General features: G+C 40.7%; 1 protein-coding gene across 7 annotated transcripts in view; it reads right to left on the bottom strand.

The window, feature by feature from the left end:
- VEPH1 (ventricular zone expressed PH domain containing 1) overlaps positions 1–24,002 on the bottom strand; it is a 313,627-nt gene that overhangs the window by 155,984 nt on the left and 133,641 nt on the right. For all 7 annotated transcript variants that reach the window (XM_065943247.1, XM_065943248.1, XM_065943243.1 and 4 more), the window contains exons 8-9: positions 8,088–8,297; positions 7,116–7,513 (exon numbers count right to left, since the gene is read on the bottom strand). In XM_065943247.1, the coding sequence (XP_065799319.1) occupies positions 7,116–7,513; positions 8,088–8,297 (608 nt within the window). The remainder of the gene's footprint in view (positions 1–7,115; positions 7,514–8,087; positions 8,298–24,002) is intronic.

Here is a 24,002-nt window from a genome sequence, read left to right as displayed (position 1 = left end):
AATGTGCAGAGCACAGAAGATTTTTAGGGCAGTACAACAATCCTGCATGATACTGCAAAGGTAGATACATACAGGCAATGGAATATTATTTACTGTTAAAAAGAAACGAGCTATTAAGCCACAAAAAGGCATAAAGGGAACTTTCCTGGTGGTCCAGTGGTTGAGAATCTGCCTGCCAACGCAGGGCACACGGCTTGACCCCTAGCCTAGGAAGATTCAACATGCTTCGGGGCAACTAAGCCTCTGCACCACAACTACCGATGCCTGCACTGCAACAAGAGAAGTCCCCACAATGAGCAGCCCATACACCGATACTAGAGAGTAGCCCCTGCTCGCCACAACTGGAAAAGCCCCTGCCCAGCAGTGCAGCCTCATAGCAGCCATGAATTTATTGATTAATTTTTTAAAAAGGCATAAGGAAGCCTAAATTCATATAACTAAGTGAAAAAAGCCAATCTGAAAAGGCTACTTGGAAATTAGGGGGTTTGATATGAGAAGCAGAATCAGAGCTCCTGCAACGCCATCTCCTGCATGTGTGGTCTATTTTAACGATGGCATACTATTTTAATGACTGTTGGATAATTGGTGTGCATATTTTATCTGAAAAATGATTGTTTTCCATAAAATTATTTTTTAAAAGTCCACTGAATATTTTATTATGAAAAGAAAAAAACTGCCTTTTATAATTTCTTCCTGGTCTCTCATATGGACAGGGCATACATGTTGACAGAGGAAACCCAGGGACTTGGTGTCCTTTAATTAGCTCTTTTTCCCTGACCCTGAGTGGGCCTGCAGATACATGACATGAAGCTCTGTCTGCTTTAGACAGACTCATCTGCTCCTTGTAAACGTGCACCTCTATGAAAATGGACTATAATAGAAATAAATGGCTGCCAAATGGTCAAACACCTGAACTCCTGACTGCCAACTGTGTGACTGCCTATGTTTTTGGAAGAACATTTAAAGATCCTCCATGATCTGAAGTTTGGCAGTTCATGCGGAGCAAACAAGAGGAAACCATCTCCCCGGCCCCTCCCCTTTCCTCTGTCAGATCAAAACCCTTTACTCAGCCATATAATCTCTTTCCAGTTTCCGGGCTACCAGCTCTTCATCACCAGCAGAGCTCAGAAATATAGATTTGTTCAGTTTTTAAATGAGATTTGATGATATCAAGGGACCATTTTGTTTCCCTACAGGGCATATACTGCCAGTTTAGTAATGAAAGTAAATAAAAAAAATAACATTCACTTTTCCGAAATTTGGTTTGTGGCAAATTGGGTCGAAATGTACTTTTCTGCTGGGGACTATCAGTGGCTCAGGACCATTGTGTCCACCACTGTATGCTTGGGAGTAAAGACAGTCCCCAAACAGCAATAATAAAAGACTGATAATAATCCCTGAGTATGAACTTCCCTTAAGAAAAGATTAAAATACTCATTATAGACACAAAAGTATAATGCCATATAGCCTTCTATTTTATAAAAAACACATTTAGAAGAATATATTTAAGAATATGAACTATTTCACAGCAGACTACCTCTGCTCCCAGCTATCTCCTCCTTTTCTTGCTCCTCTATCTTCTTTTAACATGGTTACTTTGAGGACAAGATATACTGAAAGATACTCCCCTATGCATTTTTGGCTCAATTTACATACTTACTTTTGCTTCTGTTTATTTATTAGCGAGGTCCCTTTAAATCTGTTAGACACTTACCCAAGGTAGACACTATATTAAACTGACAATTTCAAGAGTTTAGTTTTGACTCATTTCATTTACAGACAGATAATTTCTCCAATGTATACCAATTTCACTTTGCACTGTTTTCTAGTTGGATGAATAAATCTCTTCATCCACAGATAATATCAGGTAAAATAAGGGCAATTAAGCAGCACACCTCTTTGTCCTACAGCACAGTTAGGGAATTTTATTTAGTCACTTATGTGAAAGTGTAAAGAAAATAAAACTTTTTATTTTTTGTACCAAGAAGGAGCTTTTGAAAATATAAATAATAAGCAAGTTGTCTGATGTCCTCTAGTGGAACTCTGCGACAAGTTAGGTTGTGGAACACCCTTACCAGTGACATTGTAATTGTCTAGTTCTTGCAGTTGCTCTTGGCTGGGGACAAACAAGGGCAGTGATTTGATATTAACTCAAAGGAAGGGTTCAGAAGGGATCTTTTCAAAAGGACTGTAGATCTTCCTTTAGCCGTATTATCTGGATGTTTCTCATGGGCCAGTGTAGATGACAGAAACCAGGATATGTGTGGCAGGAGAAAGTGAAAAAGAGAATTCAGCCACCATTTTACCTGTCTTCTCTTTTTTTTCTTTTATTTGGCTGCACCAGGTTTTAGTACAGTTTGCAGGCGCTTTAGTTGTGGCATGCGAACTCTTAGTTGCAGCATGTGGGATCTAGTTCCCTGACTGGGGATTGAACCCGGGCTTCCTGCATTGGGAGTGTGGAGTCTTAGCCACTGGATCACCAGGGATGTCCCTACCTGTCTTCTTTTGAAGCAAATTCACTCTGGAGAAATGGCAACTGGTGAGTAGGTAATCCAAGATAAATTCCAAAGCACCAAGAAAAATTCTCTAGAAATTTTTCCCCCCCTAACATGAGTTCTTCAAACAAGGGTTCAGTGGACCACTTCAAAGAAATGAGGCTCCAGGGAATTTGTGACATCTTCCTATTTGTTGTTTTTCCCTCTTAAATTGTACGGAAAAACTTTAGGATTTCTCTCTTCCTACAAATATTACAACTTTCTCCATGGGTAAATGGTACTAACCCTAGGATTAAACCAATCTACTCTAAAAAAAGGAAGAAGGGAATCTCTACCAAAAGGAAGAAAGTGGATCAGTGTTACCATTATCCTCCTTATTGGACCAACTGAGAAGAAAGAGGTAAGGACTGGTGTGGGCTTTGCCTTAGTCATCCCAATATGAGGTCGAACTTGACTGCATACAAAATTTCAATAAGGAAGTCTTACTTGTAATTAATTATGAAAATAGCACCTGCTGTTCTTGATATTTACAATGAACTTTTTTTTTTTTTTTTTGGTATATTCTCATATCTGTTCAAGTCAGGAAAAATCAACTCATGTGGGTCTTTCAAGAAAGGACTACATTACCAGCTTTAAAATTAGCTTTCTGCAAGTCAGCTGTGCTGACGTGCTCTACAGATGGGATGTATTTTCACTCAATCAGGAAATACTTCAAAGTGAACCGAAGCAGCATTGATGGGTTCTTGTAAGATTTTATATCTTCCTTCATAGAACTCCAGTGATGGGCCAGACTTTCAAAGATTTATTTCCATATCATGTGCCTCATTTTTAACCTCTAAATCAATTTTTGATCACGTAAATGAATACCAGTGATTCAGATTTTTAAAATACATCCTTGGAAGATGAACTAAATTCCTTTGGTCTTTTGTGTAAATATCACTGGGCAGATATTAGACTAGCACTCTCATATGAATATACAACTTTCAGTGGTGCCCAGGAGAGAATAACTGACTTAGGAATAACAGGCTCTTGCATACTCAGAATGAACTGCTGACCCAAATTCTTAAATAAGACCTAGGGTTTTCTAAACACGATGATAGATTTGTGCGAACCTATTTACACCACTGCCTGTCCCCACTGTGATCAATATCATGCAGGAATAAGACGGCTGACTGAGGATAAGAATTCTATTTGTGATTTGATTCACCACATATTGAATTCTGTTGTACAGTGACTAGTGAGGCTCCTACTCTTTCAGTATGTTTTATTACTGAAGTATTAGGCTGAACTGTATGAAAGTGATGTTTTTGTTGGTCAAAATAAGGAAGCTGAACATCATTTTCTTGTTTTCATATGAGTCAAACCAATACCAAAAGAACTTTTTTAAGAGATTGTTTTGCCATGTCCTTTTAGCAGGGACTTTGTAACATCAGTCTAAAATTAATCCTAATACTTTGTTGTTGTTCTTATTTCCTGCTGGCTTACTTGTCTTTTTAACTTTTAATGTTGTGGATGTCGTGTTTATGGTTTTCCTCTTTGTTTCTTGATTACTTTGCATAATTTATCAAAAAGGACCAAATATGCCTCTTGTATACTGATGACACATAAAACAACAGAACACAGATTCCAAGCCTAAATCTTTCTTCAATAAATTTTTAAGAAAAGAAACACAGTATTGTTGAGCTGAGTGATCTCATGACATAAGCAAAACTGTGTTGGCCAGATGACTGCTGGCGTTTTGCTGAGTGGTTTACACAATCTCTGAAATAATAACAATGTGTCCCCTGCAGTTACCACGAGTCCTTTTTTGGTGAATGTGTTTACGGTGAGTCATATAAATTTTCAATCCCTCACACACATCCCGGTGCAAAGAATTTATCAGCAACTTCTAGGAAATTACAAAAGCATGAATGAATCCAAAATGCCAACTTAAAAAAATACATTCTCAGTTCCAGGTCATTTTTGGTAGAAAATATGAAAAGAAAAAAAAATTTAATAAAAATGATGGATTCTTTCAATATTTTAGGAGAAAACCCAAAGTCACCTAGTTAACTCTAAAACTCCCAAAATAATTCAGGGCCATGAGAAATACGTTTTTGACAGCTAGATACTTGAAGTAGCTCTGCCAGTTTTCATTCACAGTTTCACAAGTTTAAATATCACTGTATAGTACATCTTAAATGATTTAAGTTAAACTTAAAAAACTATTCTGGTAGATGAAAATGTATCTAATATTTTGCTACAGACAGCCTCTGTCAAACTGGAAAATTCACTTAACCTTTCTTATATTAAATTCTCCAACATTTGTGTTAACTTAATAGCGAAACAGGCAATTTAAAGAGTTTGTGTTAATTCAGTCTTACTGATTTCAGCTGCTTTCAAGTCCTGGTATACTTAATTATCCAAAACTTAAATTTAATATGAGCAATGTCACTTTTATTGTTACCATTTTATAAAATAAGTTTAAGAAAGCTAATCAATAAATTAATGTAAAAACTTTTGAATGTGTCAGATTCCCTAGAGATCACCACACTAAGTGAAGTAAGCTGGACAGAGAAAGAAAAATATCATATGATTTGCTTATATGTGGAATCTAAAAAAAAAATGGTACAAAATGAACTTATACACAAGACAGAAGTAGATTCACAAACAATAGATAAAAAACTTCTGGTTACCAAAGCGGAAAGGCGGGGAGGGATTAAATTAGGAGTTTGGGGTTAACATATGTACACTACTATATATAAAATAGATAACCAACAGGACCTACTATATAGCAAAGGGAGATAAACTCAATATTTTGTAATAATCTATAAGGGAGGAGAGTCTGAAAAAGAATATACATATGTATATATAACTGAATCAGTTTGCTGTACATCTGAAGCTAACGCAACACTGTAAGTCTACTATACTTCAATTAAAACAAGAAAATGTCAAGATTCTATACAAACATACTAAATAGTAATAATTGCCATTATCAAATGCTTGAATCCGCCTTTCCTTTTGTTAGCATGAGAATCCACTCTTTCATCTAATCTAGAGTGGGAGATGGGAGTAATAAGCAGAGAATAGAAAAACCCTCCTAGTCCCTAAACATGAAAGGGGATGATAGTCGGTAAGGTGGGTAAATATGAATCAAACTCAATATCCCACAGCTGTGCTACTTTCTAGACGAGGTGCTGCCTGGCTTTTTTCTATGAGAGCTGTAACCTGTGAAAAGATGTCATGACCTACAAGTGTGCAAGGACTGTCATCTAAATCTCAAGAGAAGAACATGGCTGTTGCCTAAGAGTGATTGTAGGAAAGATCTAATTAACTGTCAAGTGCCTTCAGCCACCCACACTTGCTCAACCCACTACCAGAAGGATTAGCCTGCCTTGGGCATGCTGCCATTTTAGTACCTGTGTCTCCAACCTGTCATCTTTCCTGGGGCCAGGACCATGGCACAGAACTGAACAGAGCATCAGAAAATTTAGTAGTCAAGGTAAATAATATTTTTAAAAATAAAAATTAATACAAAAAGGATGTTGTGCTGGGCTTGGTCATGTCCAACTCTTTGTGACCCCATGGACTGCAGCCCACCAGGCACCTTTGTCCATGGAGATTCTCCAGGCAAGAATACTGGAGTGCCTTGCCATGCCTTCCTCCAGGGGATCTTCCCAATCCAGGGATCAAACCCAGGTCTCCTGCCCTGCAGGGGGATTCTTTACCCTCTGAACCACCAGGGAAGCCCAAGAATTCTAGAGTGGGTAGCCTATCTCTTCTCCAGGGGATCTTCCCAACCCAGGAATCAAACTGGGGTCTCCTGCATTGCAGGAGGATTCTTTACCAGCTGAGCTACTGGGGAAGCCCCACAAAAAGAATAAATAATATCAAAACTGCGAACAAAGACATGATCAATACTACTACTTAACTCCTTTTGCTTAAACTCCAATATGGCTTGGCAAGACATTGTTACTAACTCTGACTTTACTTAAAATTTTACTGAGCTTTTCTGGTATCTCCTTAAATTGTGCACCTCAGGGAAGTTCTGGCCCTGATGTTCTTCTCTTACTTTGTTGATTTTTTCTGACTAGTTCACACTGTCACTGGCTCCTGACCTATATCACCTCCTGACCATGGTTTCCATCTTTTCTTTCTATAGTCTAACCTCCAAGAGGTGATGGAGTACATTTGGTTCATAACTGAACCTTCAGCACAGTACCTGGCATACAGTAGCTGCTTCATAAGTGCTCGTTGAATAAACAGAAGAAGAATCTCCTGGAGCCCCATAGCTTTCTGGCATGAGGATGGAAAATGCCTTTGGTTGGATGCCTACCCCAGAGCCTGTCTGGGGGTCATGGATCCCTTTCCAGAATTTTCTTAAACACTAGTAATGGGAAACCAGAAACAACTTATTCTGAGGTTTGAAAAAATCAGAGTTGGTGGACTTAGATTGAGATGGAATAAAAAAGGTGACTGAATTGATTGGGAGAAAAGAGCAATCAAAATAATATCAGGGTGTTTTCAAATTATCTATTTTGCAAAAGATTCAGAAGGGTACGACAATTTATACTCCTGGAGTCTTGTTTTTTTCTAGCGATGACTGAAATTTCTTAAGTTTGGGGAGTTCAGGTCACTTACCTTCAATGGTACACTGGTCAGGGACTGGAATCTTCTTTACCATCTCTACAGCATATGCTTTCACTTTACTGAAGTTCTCCTTTAAGTGCAAGTAGAGCTTATCACGGTATTCTACAGGACTCGTGGTTGTCTCTGGAATTTCTTCCTGATAGTTTTTTTTAACTGCTTCTGGCAAATTCTCAGATGCTACATGTATAATACTTTGGTGTGAAACTGAAGAATTTACTAGCTGTGATCCATCTGTGTCTACCTTAAAGAGTGACCTCTCATGTCCTTGGCCAAGTGGGTCTATTTCTGAAAGAGAGATGCTGGCTGGCTTATCTCTGCTCTTCACAGCTTCCCCATCCTCTGCGCTCAAGGGGTTTGTTAGCACAGCGTGCAAAGCCAAACTCTTTGACCTGCAATACAAACAACGGGAAGGTTGAGGCAGGTAAAGAAGCCGAGCTACTATTCACTGACAAGGAAAAGAAAGAATAATAACACTGAGGCAAAAGTTCCTTACACTAGATATGTGAAACTGAAAAATTAGTGCTATTAATAGATGTAATAAAACATACACATTGTATAATAAGCCAAATCTTTGTAGACCTAGGCTACTTCCCAAAACAAAGATTTAAAAATCAGTTTCACAGCAAACTGGCTGGGAAATGGTGGAGTTATATATTTATATTCTTTTTTTTTCTACTTTTGCTTATGCTTTTTCATCAGAAATCAAGAAAAGCTTTTGCCAGTCATTCTTGATGTTGGCATATTTATATTTAAGAAGTGCTTTTTAAAAATAAGCCATAGATTTGTGATTTTTATTTGTGTTCTCCTTTTAATATAGCAAACTACTTTGGATAATGAAAGCACTGTGGATGAATTTTGCTGTTGGTAAAAGATATTTAAAAACTACTTCATAAAAGTGGGACAGCAAAACTAATAGCGCACGTCAAGTACATATCCTAAAGATCAGCCAAACAAAATTTATACCTGTTAAATCTAATGCCTTTTCTTTCTTCCTTAGAAACTTGATCCAAACTATATCTTCTGATAGAGCCAGGGGTGTTGCCCTCAGCATTTATTTTGTCTTCAAAAGCTTGTATTTTAACTTGGAGCTCTTCGTGGTCTTCATTTTCATCTACAGCGAGCTTGGTTTCTTCCAGCTTCTCAAGAAATTCGATTTCAGTGCTGGGTTTTCTCCTAAAAGAATGAAGATCGTTGCATTAGATGCTTGTCATATATACTTTGGAGCAGTCTTTCTCTCAATTTAACAGCTTCTTATTCAAAACTGAAACCCCTCCTGCTCCATTTTCCAATTTGTCACTTAATCGATATTAATTGAGTAACCACTATGGACATAGGTCTTTGAAATTGCTTCTACAGCATATTCTACCAGAAGTGTAGAAACACTGGTGTTTCTGGCAGCTTTACGTTAGAAATAGTTTTTGAAGGATTCAGAGGATGAGAAGCAGGGTTTTTAAAAAAACATTTTTGGTTGCACCATGCAGCATGTGGGATCTTAGTTCCTCCATCAGGGATCAAACCCATGCCCACTGCTGTGGAAGCAAGGAATCTTAACCAATGAACCACCAAGGAAGTCCCCAAAAGCAGCTTTTATGGTCATCTACCATATTCTTATCTAGCTCTCCAAAGCATGCCTTTCGTATGAAATTCATGCCAGGAATTTTCTAGAAAACATATATGTTGGTCTGTTTGTATTGAAATTATTAGAATAAGAACATTTCAGGTGGACTGGATAAACTCATGGTTTTGTTAATTTTATGGAAATCATTGGGACTCTTCCATTTTATGAAGCAAGAAAAATCTTTCTGAATTTTATTATGTTGGAGGAAAGAGGTTTTTCTACAAATGACATTAATAGTGCCAAATATCTTTTTCAGTAGAAATTACAAAATACTCTGTAGGTCATTAAAATTCCTTCCTTAAGGAATAGGCTATCTTTGTTATCCCTCTAAGGGTTAACACAGTGCCGTAGATAGAGGAAGACCCCACAAACAAGCTGCAGAAATAGCTCACTGATGCTCGTTGAGATGCTGAGTGATTAAAGGAGTATGCATTTGTCTCCCCTTAGGTAGCTAGGTTTAGTCACTAAGGGGTCTCCAACTCGTGCGACCTCATGGACTGTAGCCCACCAGGCTCCTCTGTCCATGGGATTTTTCAGGCAAGAATACTTGAATGGGTTGCCATTCCCTTCTCCAGCAGATCTTCCCAACCCCAGGATCGAACTCAGGTCTCCTGCATTGCAGCAGACTCTTTACTAACTGAGCTCCCAGGGAAGCCCTATCTTTTCTTGCCTGCTTTCCAATATTTAGCCAGTCTAGAGCTAATTTAATTTCAATTTAACAAGCACTATCAACCATACAATATGTGGTTAGGATTAACTCTTTCCTTATAAACGCAAGAGTTAATAAACTCTAGAAATCCATTCACCGAGATGGCTTAATAAATCTGTTGGTTATCTGTGTGTATTTACTTGGTTTTCATAAGTATTTTTTCTAGAGGTTGAGGAAAGGGGCCTCAAATTTACAGAAAAATCCTGACTTTTTCAAATGTATGGCTATTTTTCCATAAGAGCCAAAGTAAACCTGGAATTCTTTATTTTTAAAATTTTTAAAATTTTATTTTCCATTTATTTTTATTATTTGGAGGCTAATTACTTTACAATATTGTAGTGGGTTTTGCCATACATTGACACAAATCAGCCATGGATTTACATGTATTCCCCATCCCGATCCCTGCTCCCACCTCCCTCCCCATCCCATCCCTCTGGGTCTTCCCAGTGCACCAGCCCTGAGCATTTGTCTCAAGCATCCAACCTGGGCTGGTGATCCGTTCACCCTTGATAGCATACTTGTTTCAATGTTATTCTCTGAGAACATCCCACCCTTGCCTTCTCCCACAGAGTCCAAAAGTCTGTTCTGTACATCTGTGTCTCTTTTTCTGTTTTGCATATAGGGTTATCATTACCATCTTTTTAAATTCCATATATATGCATTAGTATACTGTATTGGTCTTTATCTTTCTGGCTTACTTCACTCTGTATAATGGGCTCCAGTTTTATCCATCTCATTAGACCTGATTCAAATGAATTCTTTTTAATGGCTGAGTAATATTCCATGGTGTATATGTACCATAGTCTCCTTATCCATTCGTCTGCTGATGGGCATCTAGGTTGCTTCCATGTCCTGGCTATTATAAACAGTGCTGCGATGAACATTGGGGTGCACGTGTCTCTTTCAGATCTGGTTTCCTCGGTGTGTATGCCCAGGAGTGGCATTATTTCTTAAGTTAGGGTGAGAAAATACAGTTTTGGTTTTCTTAAGGCACTGCTTTTCTAGGGAAAACTAACACAGGGGGGCTGGTGATTATTTATTTTTTTTCCAGTTACATTCCACCCATTCTTGCACCATGTCTGCAGTGGGTGAAGGGTTTGATCCAGCAACTTTACTTGTAGGCCCAGAGAAGGGCTTGGCCTCGAGGGAGGCTTCATAGTTTTGGGTCCTCAGGGGTTGGAATCCCCCTGTTAGTCCAGCCTAGTGAGAGATGCTGATGGTGAAAACTGGGAAGGGGAGTGGATCATCCATTAAGTAACAGGACACTTTTTATTGTGTACTTAGGGCTTCCCTGACTGCCAGTTGGTAAAGAATCCTGCAATACAGGAGAGCCTGGTTTGATTCCTAGGTTGGGAAGATCTGCTGGAGAAGGGACTGGTTACCCATTCCAGTATTCTTGGGTTTCCCTTGTGGCTCAGCTAGTAAAGAATCCTCCTGCAATGTGGGAGGGCTGGGTTCGATCCCTGGGTTGGGAAGATACACTGGAGAAGGGAAAGGCTACCCACTCCAGTACTCTAGCCAGGGTCACAAAGAGTCGGCACAACTGAGCAACTTTCACCTCACTTTACTCATTGTGTAATAAGCTACTGCTCAGAAAGTTAAATCATTTTTAATATAACTTTTATAGGCTTCCTATGGTTTTGCATATATAATAAAAAACTTACTTCAATCTCATGCTTGACTGAAATATACATGAGTTGATTTTAAGAACCAGTTCATGGGGATAAATGCTCATCTTGACCATGTTTCTCTTTCTGACATATACAAGATACTGACTGCCCACAAGTAGATGGGAGATACTGACATCTTCTAGCCAGAAAACTCTAAAAGCTGAATTTTTACTCCTATTACAAATAAAACCAAGAAGGTGCTATTATTGGATGGTATTTTTAAAACTGTGATGACTATGAAGGTTAATTTTAAAAGATCCAATGAACCCTCTCAACATGAGAAATTTGGGGGCAGTATTTATTTTCTGTGTTAGTTAGTCCCTGTATAGTCATCAAACTAAAGTATTTCTCTGGTTCTTGGTTCATAATCACAGTTAAAAAGTGAAAGATACTTTTATTTTTGAACTTTCTTTTAGAAATTTATATAACTGGGATTATTAAAACTTAAAACATTTTAAGGCACAAAGTATATCCCAATATACAAATACAAATATACAAATTGAGCATTAAACAAATTTTTAAATCTCAAACCATACGAGTTGTTAGAGGTATAGTTTCTCAGGGATTCACTAGTATTTCCTTTCTACATAAAGCTCTGGGTTATAACCGTAGTTACTAGCATTTTCATCCAAAAAATTTTCAAATTTCACATGATTATAGTAAATCTCCTTCAATAATTTTATTGGATTTTCTTACTTATGGAGATCTTTTATTTCTTGTCCTCTTCATGTCAGGTTCCTCATCTATAAAATGGAGATAATAACTATACTTAACTCACAGGGAGGTTGGGAAGCTGAAATGACGGAACCAGTATGAAGCACGGCTCTTAGCACAAAAGACGAAGTCAGGGGATGTTAAATTTTATTATTACCATCAATTGCTGTTATTATTATTATGGTGGTTTTATCTTTCCTTGTCCAGGCATTGTGTTAATGTAGTAAGAAAACACCAGTGACCTAGACACAGACAGATCAATATTCCATATCATGGGAGGGAGGCACTGACATCCCCTGGAGAATGCTATGACGTCAGATTTTAGGAGGGGACAGTCAGCCAGCCCCCTTCCCGGCCCCTGTCTCCAATCACCAAGTGGGGCTGAGAAGCACCGTGAGCTGTGTGCCAGAGCGCTGCTATCTGACAGCATGTCTTCTTGCACCTTCAGGCTGCCTCACAGCATCCCTCTGAGGGGCCTCCAGGCATGAAAGAAGCTATGGGCTATCCTCAGACCTCCACTGACCCAACGTGAGGTCAGGTGCCTCTGGTTGCAGAGTTGCCAGGTAAAATATAGAGCATTCAGCCAAACTTGAATTTCAGATAAACAACAATTTTTCTTAGTATAGGTTACGTCTCTAATGGGACATAGTAAAAAATGTATTGTCCTATATTAAAATGATTATAATTACACTAAAAAATCATTTTTACCTGAAATTTAACTGGACATCCTGTATTTCTATTTGTTTCATCTGGTGACCCCCATTCCTGGGTAAATCTCTGCTGCTCTGTGGGCTGGGAACTATAACGCCCATCCTTGTTCCCCTATGGCTGGGACAGTGCTTGACACTCACTCACAGGTACCAGAGTGTTTGCAGAATAGATGAACTGAGACCACCTACATCTCTGAAGCCAGCCTGCTCCTTGTAGCCACTAAAAACCCTGTGGAGGTTTACCAGATGTCTATGAAGCCCTGGCTGCTTCTCCCCATGACTCTGGTCCATGAGGAGTAGGGGACAGGGTAATGTCATTTGGTAAATATCAGATATGGAGAGAAGCCAGGAGCAAGAGTAGGAGTGAAAAAAAAGGATTTGCAAAGGGCCAAATAAGTAAAGAAGCAACAATAAAATATTTGGGCCAGAAAAGTCTTCTCTAGATATGAGGCTGATGAATGTTGCTGATGAGTAGGCTTCTTACCACAAAGATTCTCTCTTATACACAATCTTCCTTGTTTTTAAGATTTGGAGATTAAAGAGATGGGAATACCAGACTACCTTACCTGCCTCCTGAGAAACCTATATGCAGATCAAGAAGCAACAGTTAGAACCAGACATGGAACAATGGACTGGTTCAAAATTGGGAAAGGAGTAGGTCAAGGCTGTATATTGTCACCCTGCTTATTTAACTTCTATGCAGAGTACATCATGAGAAATGCTGGGCTGGATGAAGCACAAGCTGCAATCACAATTGCTGGTAGAAATATCAATTACCTCAGATGTGCAGATGATACCACCTTTATGGCAGAAAGTGAAGAGGAAGTAAAGAGCCTCTTGATGAAGGTAAAAGAGGGGAGTGGAAAAAACTGGCCTAAAACTCAACATTAAAAAAACTAAGATCATGGCATTTGGTCCCATCACTTCAAGGCAAATAGATGGGGGAAAAATGGGAACAGTGGCAGATTTTATTTTCTTGGGCTCCAAAATCACTGCAGATGGTGACTGCAGCCATGAAATTAAAAGACGCTTGCTCCTTGGAAGAAAACCTATGACAAACTTAGACAGCATATTAAAAAGCAAAGACATTACTTTGCCAACAAAGGTTCACCTAATCAAAGCTGTGGTTTTTCCAGTAGTTATGTGTGGATGGAAGAGTTGAACCATAAAGAAAGCTGAGTGCTGAAGAATTGATAGTTTCGAACTGTGGTGTTGAAGACTCTTGAGAATTCCTTGGACAGCAAGGAGATCAAACCAGGCAATCCTAAAGGAAATCAACCCTGAATATTCATTGGAAGGACTGATGCTAAAGCTGAAACTGCAATACTTGGGCCACCTGATACAAAGAGTTGACTCATTAGAAAAGACCCTGATGGTAGGAAAGATTGAAGGCAGGAGGAGAAGGGGGCAACAGAGGATGAGATGACTGGATGGCACCACTGACTCAATGGACATGAGTTTGAGCAAACTCTGGGAGATGGTGAAGGACAGGGAAGCCTGGCATGCTGCAGTCCATGGGGTCACAAAGGGTCCAACACGACTTAGTGACTGAACAAGAACAACATAAGACAGGAGTCATGAGATGGGGTGGTAATGAAGAGTCTCCAAGGTAGCCAAAGCCACAAGATGGCCCAGAGAGGACGTTCCATTTCCAGCCATCAATCCACCTGGGTTTGTCACAGAGTTTTGCCAGCAGGGAATTAGGACAAGATTTGGTTCCAACAGTTTGAAAGGTCAGAAGATAGTAGATAGAAGTTTGAGTTTATAATAAACATTCACTGTCCTTTACTTCCCCTCTAGGTTTTTATATTTATTATAAAAAAAATAGGAGAGAATTGTTCAAAAACAGAGATCTTTTAGAGACAGAAACCCGGCATTCCTCTCAAAGCAAAGAAATGCATTACGAACGTGAGAGAATGGGTGGAGAACATAGCCACTGGTCCTGTGTGCATTTATTTGTGGGGGCTGGAGCTGGGGGCCAGGGAGTTGGGTTCATGCAGGGGGATTGTTATTTCTTTTCCATTTGTCACTTTTAACTCCAGAGGTAATTTTAGAGAAATCTTTGTCAGAGTTCTATAATCCCCTAAATATTAACTTGGCTTTAACTCAACACGCCACATTACAAGAGGCTCAGATGATTTCCAGTCTGAGCAGATTTTGGTGTCTGTTGCCAAGTTAAAGTTTTTAAAAGCAGCTCTAGGGATACCCAGGAGGGGCAGGGAAAGCCTAATTACCTCCCTCTTATGTGAACAAGACTCCCCCTCAGGAACGAATTGGTCCATGGGCAGCTCACTGCTCTCACTAAGCTAGGAGATGAAACTATAAAGCTGGCAGTGGTGGAGAAATTGGCAGCATCTTTTCCTGGTGTCTTAAATCAAAGAAAAATATATTAGTTAATGTTTGATGAGCTTGGCTTATGATTCCACATCCAGGATATGCATTTTGCAGAGTTGAGCTTGTTAGAGAAGCATAATGCATCAAATCCACATAGGGGTCCTAAATTCTTAGAATGTTATGTTCCCTACTCTTCAGCAATTTCTTGGGTCATCAATCATCATAAGAATGACAGAGATGATCTCCCAGCTCCACAGCACTGTCATCAGTTTGGGGACTGAAGTGAGTAAGTAAGTAAAGTTGCTCAGTCGTGTCTGACTCTTTGCAACCCCACAGACTGTAGCCTACCAGGCTCCTCTGTCCATGGGATTTTCCAGGCAAGAGTACTGGAGTGGGGTGCCATTTCCTTCTCCAGGGGATCTTCCCGATCCAGGGATTGAACCTGGGTCTCCAGCATTGCAGACAGACGCTTTACTGTCCAAGCCACCAGGGAAGCCCCATAAATGAGTAAATGAGTAAAGCCTCTGGAAAAGCTATACTTGAATACTAAGGGAAAGGACAGTGTTGAATCTAAATTCTTGGTACTCTCTCCTGCCTTGGACTGCCTCAGTGGGCAAGAGCAGAGATTAGATGGTGCTCAGTTACATGGGCAGCAGAATGAAGAACTTTGCTGAAACAAAGTGACTCCATGGTTTATTTCATTCACAACAAGGTTCTTTAGGGGCTTCAACAGAAGGGATGGTGGGGAAATAGACTGAATATGGCCTTCTGGGAAAAAGACCGAGGTTTGTGACTCCAATCTCCTGTTTATTAGTGACAGGCAAATCTCTTTATGTCTTTTCTGTCATCTAAAAATGGGATCAATGTTACTGCATCATTAGATTGCTGAAAGCATTATAGGAGATGAGTTTGACAGTGTAGGCCATATAGAATGGGCACGAATATGTCAAGCAGTAAAACCCTAGGTGGCTATTGCCCAATGCAGACCTTTGATACCAAAAGAAGGCAGCTTGTACAGGTAATGCCAAGCCTGGAAGATGAGCTTCTCCTTTTCGAAGCCAGGAAGGACCATACAGTTCTCTCCTACTCCGGCAGCATCCTAAAGGCTGTGACTACAGGAGAGCAACGCTCCCTACAGTCTGAGCATACAAAGGCTGGAATATAGAAATGGGTGACTTTAAAAATTCCCTGAACTTCAAGTATGAATTCTGAGCAATTGCAGGCATAGAGAAAGAATATTCTGCTAAAAGAACCCAAGTTTAAAAAAGTCCTGATACGAAGAAGTGACCACTCATACAGATGCTCGGTCATTTGCTCACTTTTCATGTAACCAACACGAGAAGGAACGGGACACAGAAAAGGATCAGCAAAAAGTGCAGACCCCTGCCTTTGCTGCTCAAGCGATGTTGCTGGACCAGCAGAATCGGCATCTCCTGCGAGGCTGCTGGAGAGGCAGCATCTCAGGCTCCATCCCAGACCTGCTGAATCAGAGTGTGCCCTTAACCCAATCCCCAGGTGTTTCAGCGCACGTTCAAGGTTGAGAAGCACTGGCCTAGGCACTGAAAGAACAGAATCTGAATTAGACCAGGGCAGAGGCACTTTCTCTTAAGCAAAGCTGCTGAGGGTTTGACCAAGTCTGCGGTAACATGAAACTTAAAACAACAAGCTGTGTATTGTTTGGAGTTGGAGTGTGGTAAGCTGTATGCAGCTCCCTCACATAGCTTTATCCTCCTCAAGCTTTCCAGGGTCTTTATCGATTCCAAGGTAAATGTACCTTTTCACTTTTTGCCCCAATAGATACTGCTTCCCCCAAATTTGTAGTCAAGACTCCCAAGCCTAGAACGGGCAGACCGGGTAAGCAGCAGCCTTACTAGAAGGCTATGAGATCCTTACAAATTGTCAGCTGAATGTGGCACAAGTTACAAAAGCACTCAGTAAGTTACAAAAGAGTCCAAAAATGTAAAATAGTTGTGTCATCAGAACACTCTGAATAGAGTATGAGAACCGTAGAGACAACACACTCCTCCTTTTCTAGGCCAACTTGATTTTCAGGGAACATGAGCAGGTAATGGGGGCTGGTGGTGAGGATTAAGGAGAGGGTGTCTGCAACCACTGGGCCTGCAGACGGAAAAGGTAAGACATTGTCATTCCCCATCATTTGATACTGGAAGAGCAGGGCCATGGTTAATTATCCTTTTGATACATCCCCTCATCCTGTCTGCCCATTCTACTATTAAGCAGACCCTCCGCCATCTCCATTTCCCAGATGGAGGAGCTAAGGCACAGAGATGTCGAGTAGTTTACTGAAGATCAACTAGTAAGGACAGCATTAAACACAAGTATCTACCTCCAGAGCTCACCCACTTCACACCCTCTCCCACTCCTCTAAGTAGATGTTTCCTACAGGTTGCCTTGTTTGGGGACTGGTGATAACATCGTAATCAACAAGAATTATTGTATGCTAGTATCTCTGAGTAACATCCTGTGGGAACACACCAGACAGAGCTGACATATAATTGCTGAGCAACCCTTTACAGGTAACTGAAAAGTAAATTTTGGTATTCCCTTTCACAAAGAGTCAGACACAACAGAGCAACTTTAAGAAGAAATGGATATATTTGCTATCTACCCACCCCAGAGCTCCTGCCTGGAGAATCGCATGCACAGAGGAACCTGGTGGGCTGTTGTCCATAGGGTCGCAAAGAGTTGGACACGACTGAAGAGGCTTAGCATACATGCATGGTAGTGACTGCAGAGTTCAATCATGATGGATACCAAAAAGGAACAAAGGAACGGGGAGTTTGGGGGGAACAAAGACAGCAAATAGTTGGGTCATCAGGATCAAGAAGAACCTTTACCCTCAGCCGTCACCCTTCCCACAAGGGCCGTGCAGGGTATAGCCCCTCTTACCACTCCTTCCACAACACAGGCTAAAGCTTTGCTATTCCCTGTCTTGTTTGAAAGAGGAAGCCAAACCGAAGGAGCTTGATGAAAAGCAATCTTCTCTTTTGTGTGTCTTGTGTTTTGAACACTTCTGTGTTACAGGAAAGGGGCCTGGCCCCCTGGTGAAAGTGTAATTGCATTGCTCACACTCTTGGAGTGTCTCCACCGGGGTCTCCCCCTCCCCACCCCACCCCCACCTCCATCTTTGTCCATCCTGGCAGAGCCAGCCCTCCTGGGGCCTCACGCTCCCTGGGCCTGCTTCATTGGCCCCAGAACTGATAATGCTGTCTCCCACCTACCTCTCTTGCTGATAAACGAATTCCTGAAATACCTTTACAGACCTTCACATCATCATAAATGCTGCTTTAAGGAAGGACAAATGGTGGAAGTAAATGAACAGCAGATGGAACATAAATGGTCCCACATGTCAAATTTAACTTCTTCAGTAAGAAGAGAGGCAAAAACACCAAAGTCCTTCCTTCCCTATGCACGGAGGAATAACAAGAATCACGGCTACTGCCACAAATGGTTGTTCCGATTTTCTTTTTAAACAAGTGACCACCACAGACCTACTGAGATTGAAAACATCTACATGTTTTTTATGAAAACTCTGGTCCCCTTGGTGGGGTGAAATTGCATTCAGCTTTTCCTAAGCAGGGGGCAACAATGACCAGAACATCACATGTTTTTAATTATGGTCCTGAACCTCCTTATGTACATTTTTCAAGCCAACAGTCACTCTGAAAAAATCAATTTCTCTTTGTATAAACATGGCTGGCCTAAAAAAGTGGGAGTTCTCATAAGCACTTTTAAGAGTGTATTTTCCAAAAACCTTAATTTATCTACTTGAAAACATAATTGTAATATATAGGGAAACTACCACGAATCTAGAGGCGAGTAGGGATTGGGTAGAGAATTTTTCTTTGTTGTCCATCCACAAGGTTTCTTCCAATACCCTTTAGTAGGAAGCCTTTGTAATCCTAGTATATATTTAAAGACTTTGTTGTTGTGAGGATATAACAATATAACAGTGAAAGCTCCCAGCACTGAACCTTTCACATGGGAGGAGCTGGTAAAACCTTGATCGGACTTGGAAATGCAGACTTCTCTGAAAGCTGGAGAGAAGAACCTGGCAACCTGCTCTCTGCAGTTTTGGCTGTGGACTTGGTAAAGCCACCACTCCTGAACTCTCAGGCTGGGCCCTCAGGGATAGCGGATCACACTAGAGTCGGGTTCTGATGAGACTCACAGATGTCAGGATGGAAACTCTGGAATGACAGGTTGCAAAGGGTCTCACAGTTGGAAAAGTGTCTCTGCAGGCCATATTGCTTTGCTTTACATTCCAGACATACACTGACTCAAATTCCCTGTTCTCCTCTGTCATCCATTTCTTTGATGTTCAGTGCATGAAATTCAGGATAAACCAAAACTCTGGGGTGACTCCAAGGAGGGCAGATATCCTGGAGTCGATCTCTTGTGAACATAATCTCCTTAATTCTCTCTTCCCTCCATCCTCTACCACATACTGCTGCTTCATGTCCTTCCCCCGATTGTGTCACTGCTTTCCATTTTCAGGTTTCCCCTGCTACCTGAAAGAAGAGTGTTCCTATGAAAACTTTTCTAAACTGAAATGGCTACAGGGCAAAGAAGCAATTACTTTTTTAAAATAAAAGCAGAAATTCTCTTTGGGTTTCTTTTTGTTAGCGAAAACAAATAAAATTGGAGCTCCATAACCCCCTTTCCACATCCTCAGATTCAACCAGCTATAGAATGAAGTTTGAATTTCGATCTGCAGTTAATTGAAATTAACAATGTGCAACTAGTCTATAAGGGGTCAACAGATCTACCCCATTTTATAAGAGGGGCTTGAGGGCTTTTGGTATCCTGGATCCTAGAATCAAGATGACTGTACTAACGTAGGTCTTTCCTCAAAGTAAAGAAGCATAAAGTCAACATTTGAAAAGTGAGGGATACTTCTATCCTGAAATCAAATTTCAGTTCAGTTCAGATGCTCAGTCATGTCTGATTCTTTGTGACCCATGGACTGAAGCACACCAGGCTTCCCCGTTTATCACCAACTCCTGGACTTTGCTCACACTCATGTCCATTGAGTCAGTGATGCCATCCAATCATCTCATCCTCTGCCACCCCTTCTCCTTTTGCCTTCAGTCTTTCCCAGCATCAGGGTCTTTTCTAATAAGTCAGCTCTTCACATCAGGCAGCCAAAATATTGGAGCTTCAGCATCAGTCTTTCCAAAGAATATTCAGGATTGATTTCCTTTAGGATTGACTGGTTTGATATCCTTGCTGTCCAAGGGACTCTCAAGAGTCTTCTCCAACACCACAGTTCAAAAGCATCAATTCTTCAGTGCTCAACTTTTTTTATGGTCCAACTCTCACATCCATATATGACTACTGGAAAAACCATAGCTTTGACTCTACAGATCTTTGTCGGCAAGGTTATGTTGCTGCTTTTTAATATGCTGTCTAGGTTTGTCATAGTTTTTCTTCCAAAGACTAAGTTTCTTTTAATTTCATGGCTTCAGTCACCAACTGCAGTGATTTTGGAGCCCAGAAAAATAAAGTCTGTCACTGTTTCCATTGTTTTCTCATCTATTTGCTGTGAAGTGATGGGACCGGATGCAATGATCTTCGTTTTTTGAATGTTGAGTTTTAAGCCAACTTTGTCACCCTCCTTTTTCACTTTCATCAAGAGGTTCTTTAGTTCTTCTTCATTTTCTGCCTTAAGGATGTTATCATCTGCATATCTGAGGTTATTGATAATTCTCCCGGCAATCTTGCTTCCAGCTTGTGCTTTATCCAGCCCTGCATTTCGCATGATGAACTCTGCATATAAGTTTTTTTTTTTTTCTGCATCTAAGTTAAATAAGCAGGGTGATGATATACAGCCTTAATGTACTCCTTTCCCAATTTTGAACTAGTCCATTGTTGTATGTCCGGTTCTAACTGTTGCTTCTTGAATTGCATATAGGTTTCTCAGGAGGCAGATCAGGTGCTCTGGTATTGTCTCCTTCAGAATTTTCCACAGTTTGTTGTGATCCACATGGTCAAAGGCTTTAGCATAGTCAATGAAGCAGAAGTAAGTGAATTTTTGGAATTCTCTTACTTTTATTATGATCCAACAGATGTTGGTAATTTAATCTCTGATTCCTCTGCCTTTACTAAATCCAGCTTGAACAACTGGAAGTTCTCAGTTCAAGTACCGTTGACACCTAGCTTGGATAATTTTGAGCATTACTTAGCTAGCGTGTGAGATGAGTGCAATTGTGTGGTAGTTTGAACATTCTTTGGCATTGCCTTTCTTTGGAATTGGAATGAAAACTGACCTTTTCAGTCCTGTGGCCACTGCTGAGTTTTCCACATTTGCTGGCATATTGAGTGCAACACTTTCACAGCATCATCTTTTATGACTTGAAATAGCTCAGCCGGAATTCCATCACTTCTATTAGCTTTGTTTGTAGTGATGCTTCCTAAGGCCCACTTGACTTTGGACTCCTGGATATCTGGCTCTAGGTGAGTGATCACACCACTGTGGTTATCTGGGTCATTAATTTTTTTTTTTTTTTTGTATAGTTTTTCTGTGTATCCTTGCCACCTCTTTTTAATATCTTCTGCTTCTGCTAGGTCCATACCCTTTCTGTCCTTTATTGTGTCCATCTTTGCATAAAATATTCTCTTGGTATCTCCAATTCTCTTCAAGAGATCTCTAGTTTTTCCCATTCTAATGTTTTCCTCTATTTCTTTGCATTGATCACTGAGAAAGGCTTTCTTATCTCTCCTTGCTATTCTTTGGAACTCTGCATTCAGATGGGTATACCTTTTTTCTCTTTTACCTTTCACTTCTCTTCTTTTCTCAGCTATTTGTAAGGCCTCCTCAGACAACCATTTTGCCTTTTTGCATTTCTTCTTCTTGGGGATAGTTTTGATCACTGCCTCCTGTACAATGTTACGAACCTCTGTCCATAGTTCTTCAGGCACTCTGTCTATCAGGTCTAATCCCTTGAATCTATCACATTCACTGTATAATCATAGGGGATTTGATTTAGGTCTGGTTAATGGTCTGGTTGCTTTCCCTACTTTCTTCAATTCATGTCTGAATTTTGCAATAAGAAGTTCACAATCTGAGCTACAGTCAGCTCCTGGTCCTGAATTTGCTGACTGTGTAGAGCTTCTCCATCTTCAGCTGTAAATAATATAATCAATCTGATTTCGGTATTGACCATCTGGTGATGTCCATGTGTAGAGTCATCTCTTGTGTTATTGGAAGAAGGAGTTTGCTATGACCAGTGCCTTCTCTTGGCAAAACTCTGTTAGCCTTTGACTTGCTTCATTCTGTACTTCAAGGCCAAACTTGCCTGTTACTCCAGTTGTTTCTTGACTTCCTGCTTTTGCATTCCAGTCCCCTATGATGAAAAGGCCATCTTTGTGTGCTGCTAGTTCTAAAAGGTCTTGTAGGTCTTCATAGAACCATTCCACCTCAGCTTCTTTGGCATTAGTGGTTGGGGCATAGACTTGTGTTACTGTGATATTGAATGGTTGGCCTTGGAAATGAACAGAAGTCATTCTGTTTTTTGAGACTGTACCCAAGTACTGCATTTTGGATTCTTGTTGACTATGAGGGCTACTCCATTTCCTCTAAGGGATTCTTATCCACAGTCATAGATATACTGGTCATCTGCATTAAAACTGCCCATTCAGGTCCATTTTAGTTCACTCTTGCCATCTCCTGTTTGACCACTTTCAATTTACCTTGATTCATGGACCTAACATTCCAGGTTCTTATGCAATATTGTTCTTTATAGGATTGGACTCTAGTTCCATCACAGTCACATCCACAACTGGGTGTTGTTTTTGCTTTGGCTCAGCCTCTCATTCTTTCTGAAGCTGTTCTCCAATCTTCTCCAGTAGAATATTGAGCACCTACTGACCTGGGGAGTTCATCTTCCAGTGTGCTATCTTTTGCCTTTTCATACTGTTCATGGGGTTCTCAAGGCAAGAATACTGAAGTGGTTTGTCATTCCTTTCTCCAGTGGACCATGTTTTTACACCTTATTTTACCTTTGTGCTTCTGCGTTGACTCAGAGGGTAAGGAATCTGCCTACAATTTAGGACACCTGGGTTCAATCTCTGGGGCGGAAGTATCCACTCCAGTATTCTTACCTGGATAAGTCCATGGACAGAGAAGCCTGCGGGCACCTTTGCTAAACTTTGCCTTTCACTTCACCTGCCACCTGATTCTTAAAAAACAAGAAAAAAAAAACACAGTCTCACCACTACTCTCACCATCACCATCAAAACAACCAAAGAACATACCACGCATTCAACCAAGCCAGAGGTTAACACCTTGAGTTAACACTTTTCTTAAAAGTAACTGTCTCCCCCACGTCTTTGGCTAGTTGGCAAGACGGATGTGAGGGAATAGTGATCCCATGCCTGGGGCTTAGGGCTGAGTCAGATGTCCTCTGTCCTTTCCCTCTGCTTTCCCCTTGTGCCTTCTTCCTGGCCCTCCCTTCTCCCTAGCTTTTCTCATTTCTCCTATTTACCCCCCCACACAATTTCTAGCCCTCAAAGCTTCCGTCCCTGGTTGGGGCCTGAGTCTAACCTCCTACTAAGACCACCTGTGACTAACTGTCTCCAGTTCTGACGGTGTCCGATCAGAGCAGCCTCCCTGGTGCCACATGCACTTAGCAAAGGCATCTTCTGGTCCAAGGATCGCCGACTGCTCAGCCAGGACGCAGCTGCCAGGAGCCGCCCTCTCCTTCCCCAGCTTCCCCTGGGTCTTGGCAAGCAAACAGTTAGTGGCCACCCAGGAGGCTACTTAGGGCTCGTGCCATTTTGAAAGGTAAAGACCTTTTTTCCTATCTTGACACCTCTCTTTTATTTTTCAAAATCTTTTTGTTGTTGTTGTTGTTTTTAATTAGTTGGAGGCTAATTACTTCACAGCATTTCAGTGGGTTTTGTCATACATTGACATGAATCAGCCATAGAGTTACACGTATTCCCCAACCCGATCCCCCCTCCCACCTCCCTCTCCACCCGACTCCTCAGGGTCCTCCCAGTGCACCAGGCCCGAGCACTCGTCTCATGCATCCCACCTGGGCTGGTGATCTGTTTCACCATAGATAATATACATGCTGTTCTCTCAAAACATCCCACCCT

The sequence above is a fragment of the Muntiacus reevesi genome, chromosome 8 (genome assembly GCF_963930625.1).
Source record: "Muntiacus reevesi chromosome 8, mMunRee1.1, whole genome shotgun sequence".
Lineage (NCBI taxonomy): Eukaryota > Metazoa > Chordata > Mammalia > Artiodactyla > Cervidae > Muntiacus > Muntiacus reevesi.
Note: the sequence above shows the minus strand (reverse complement) of the source record. Positions and strands in the feature narration are given on the sequence as shown.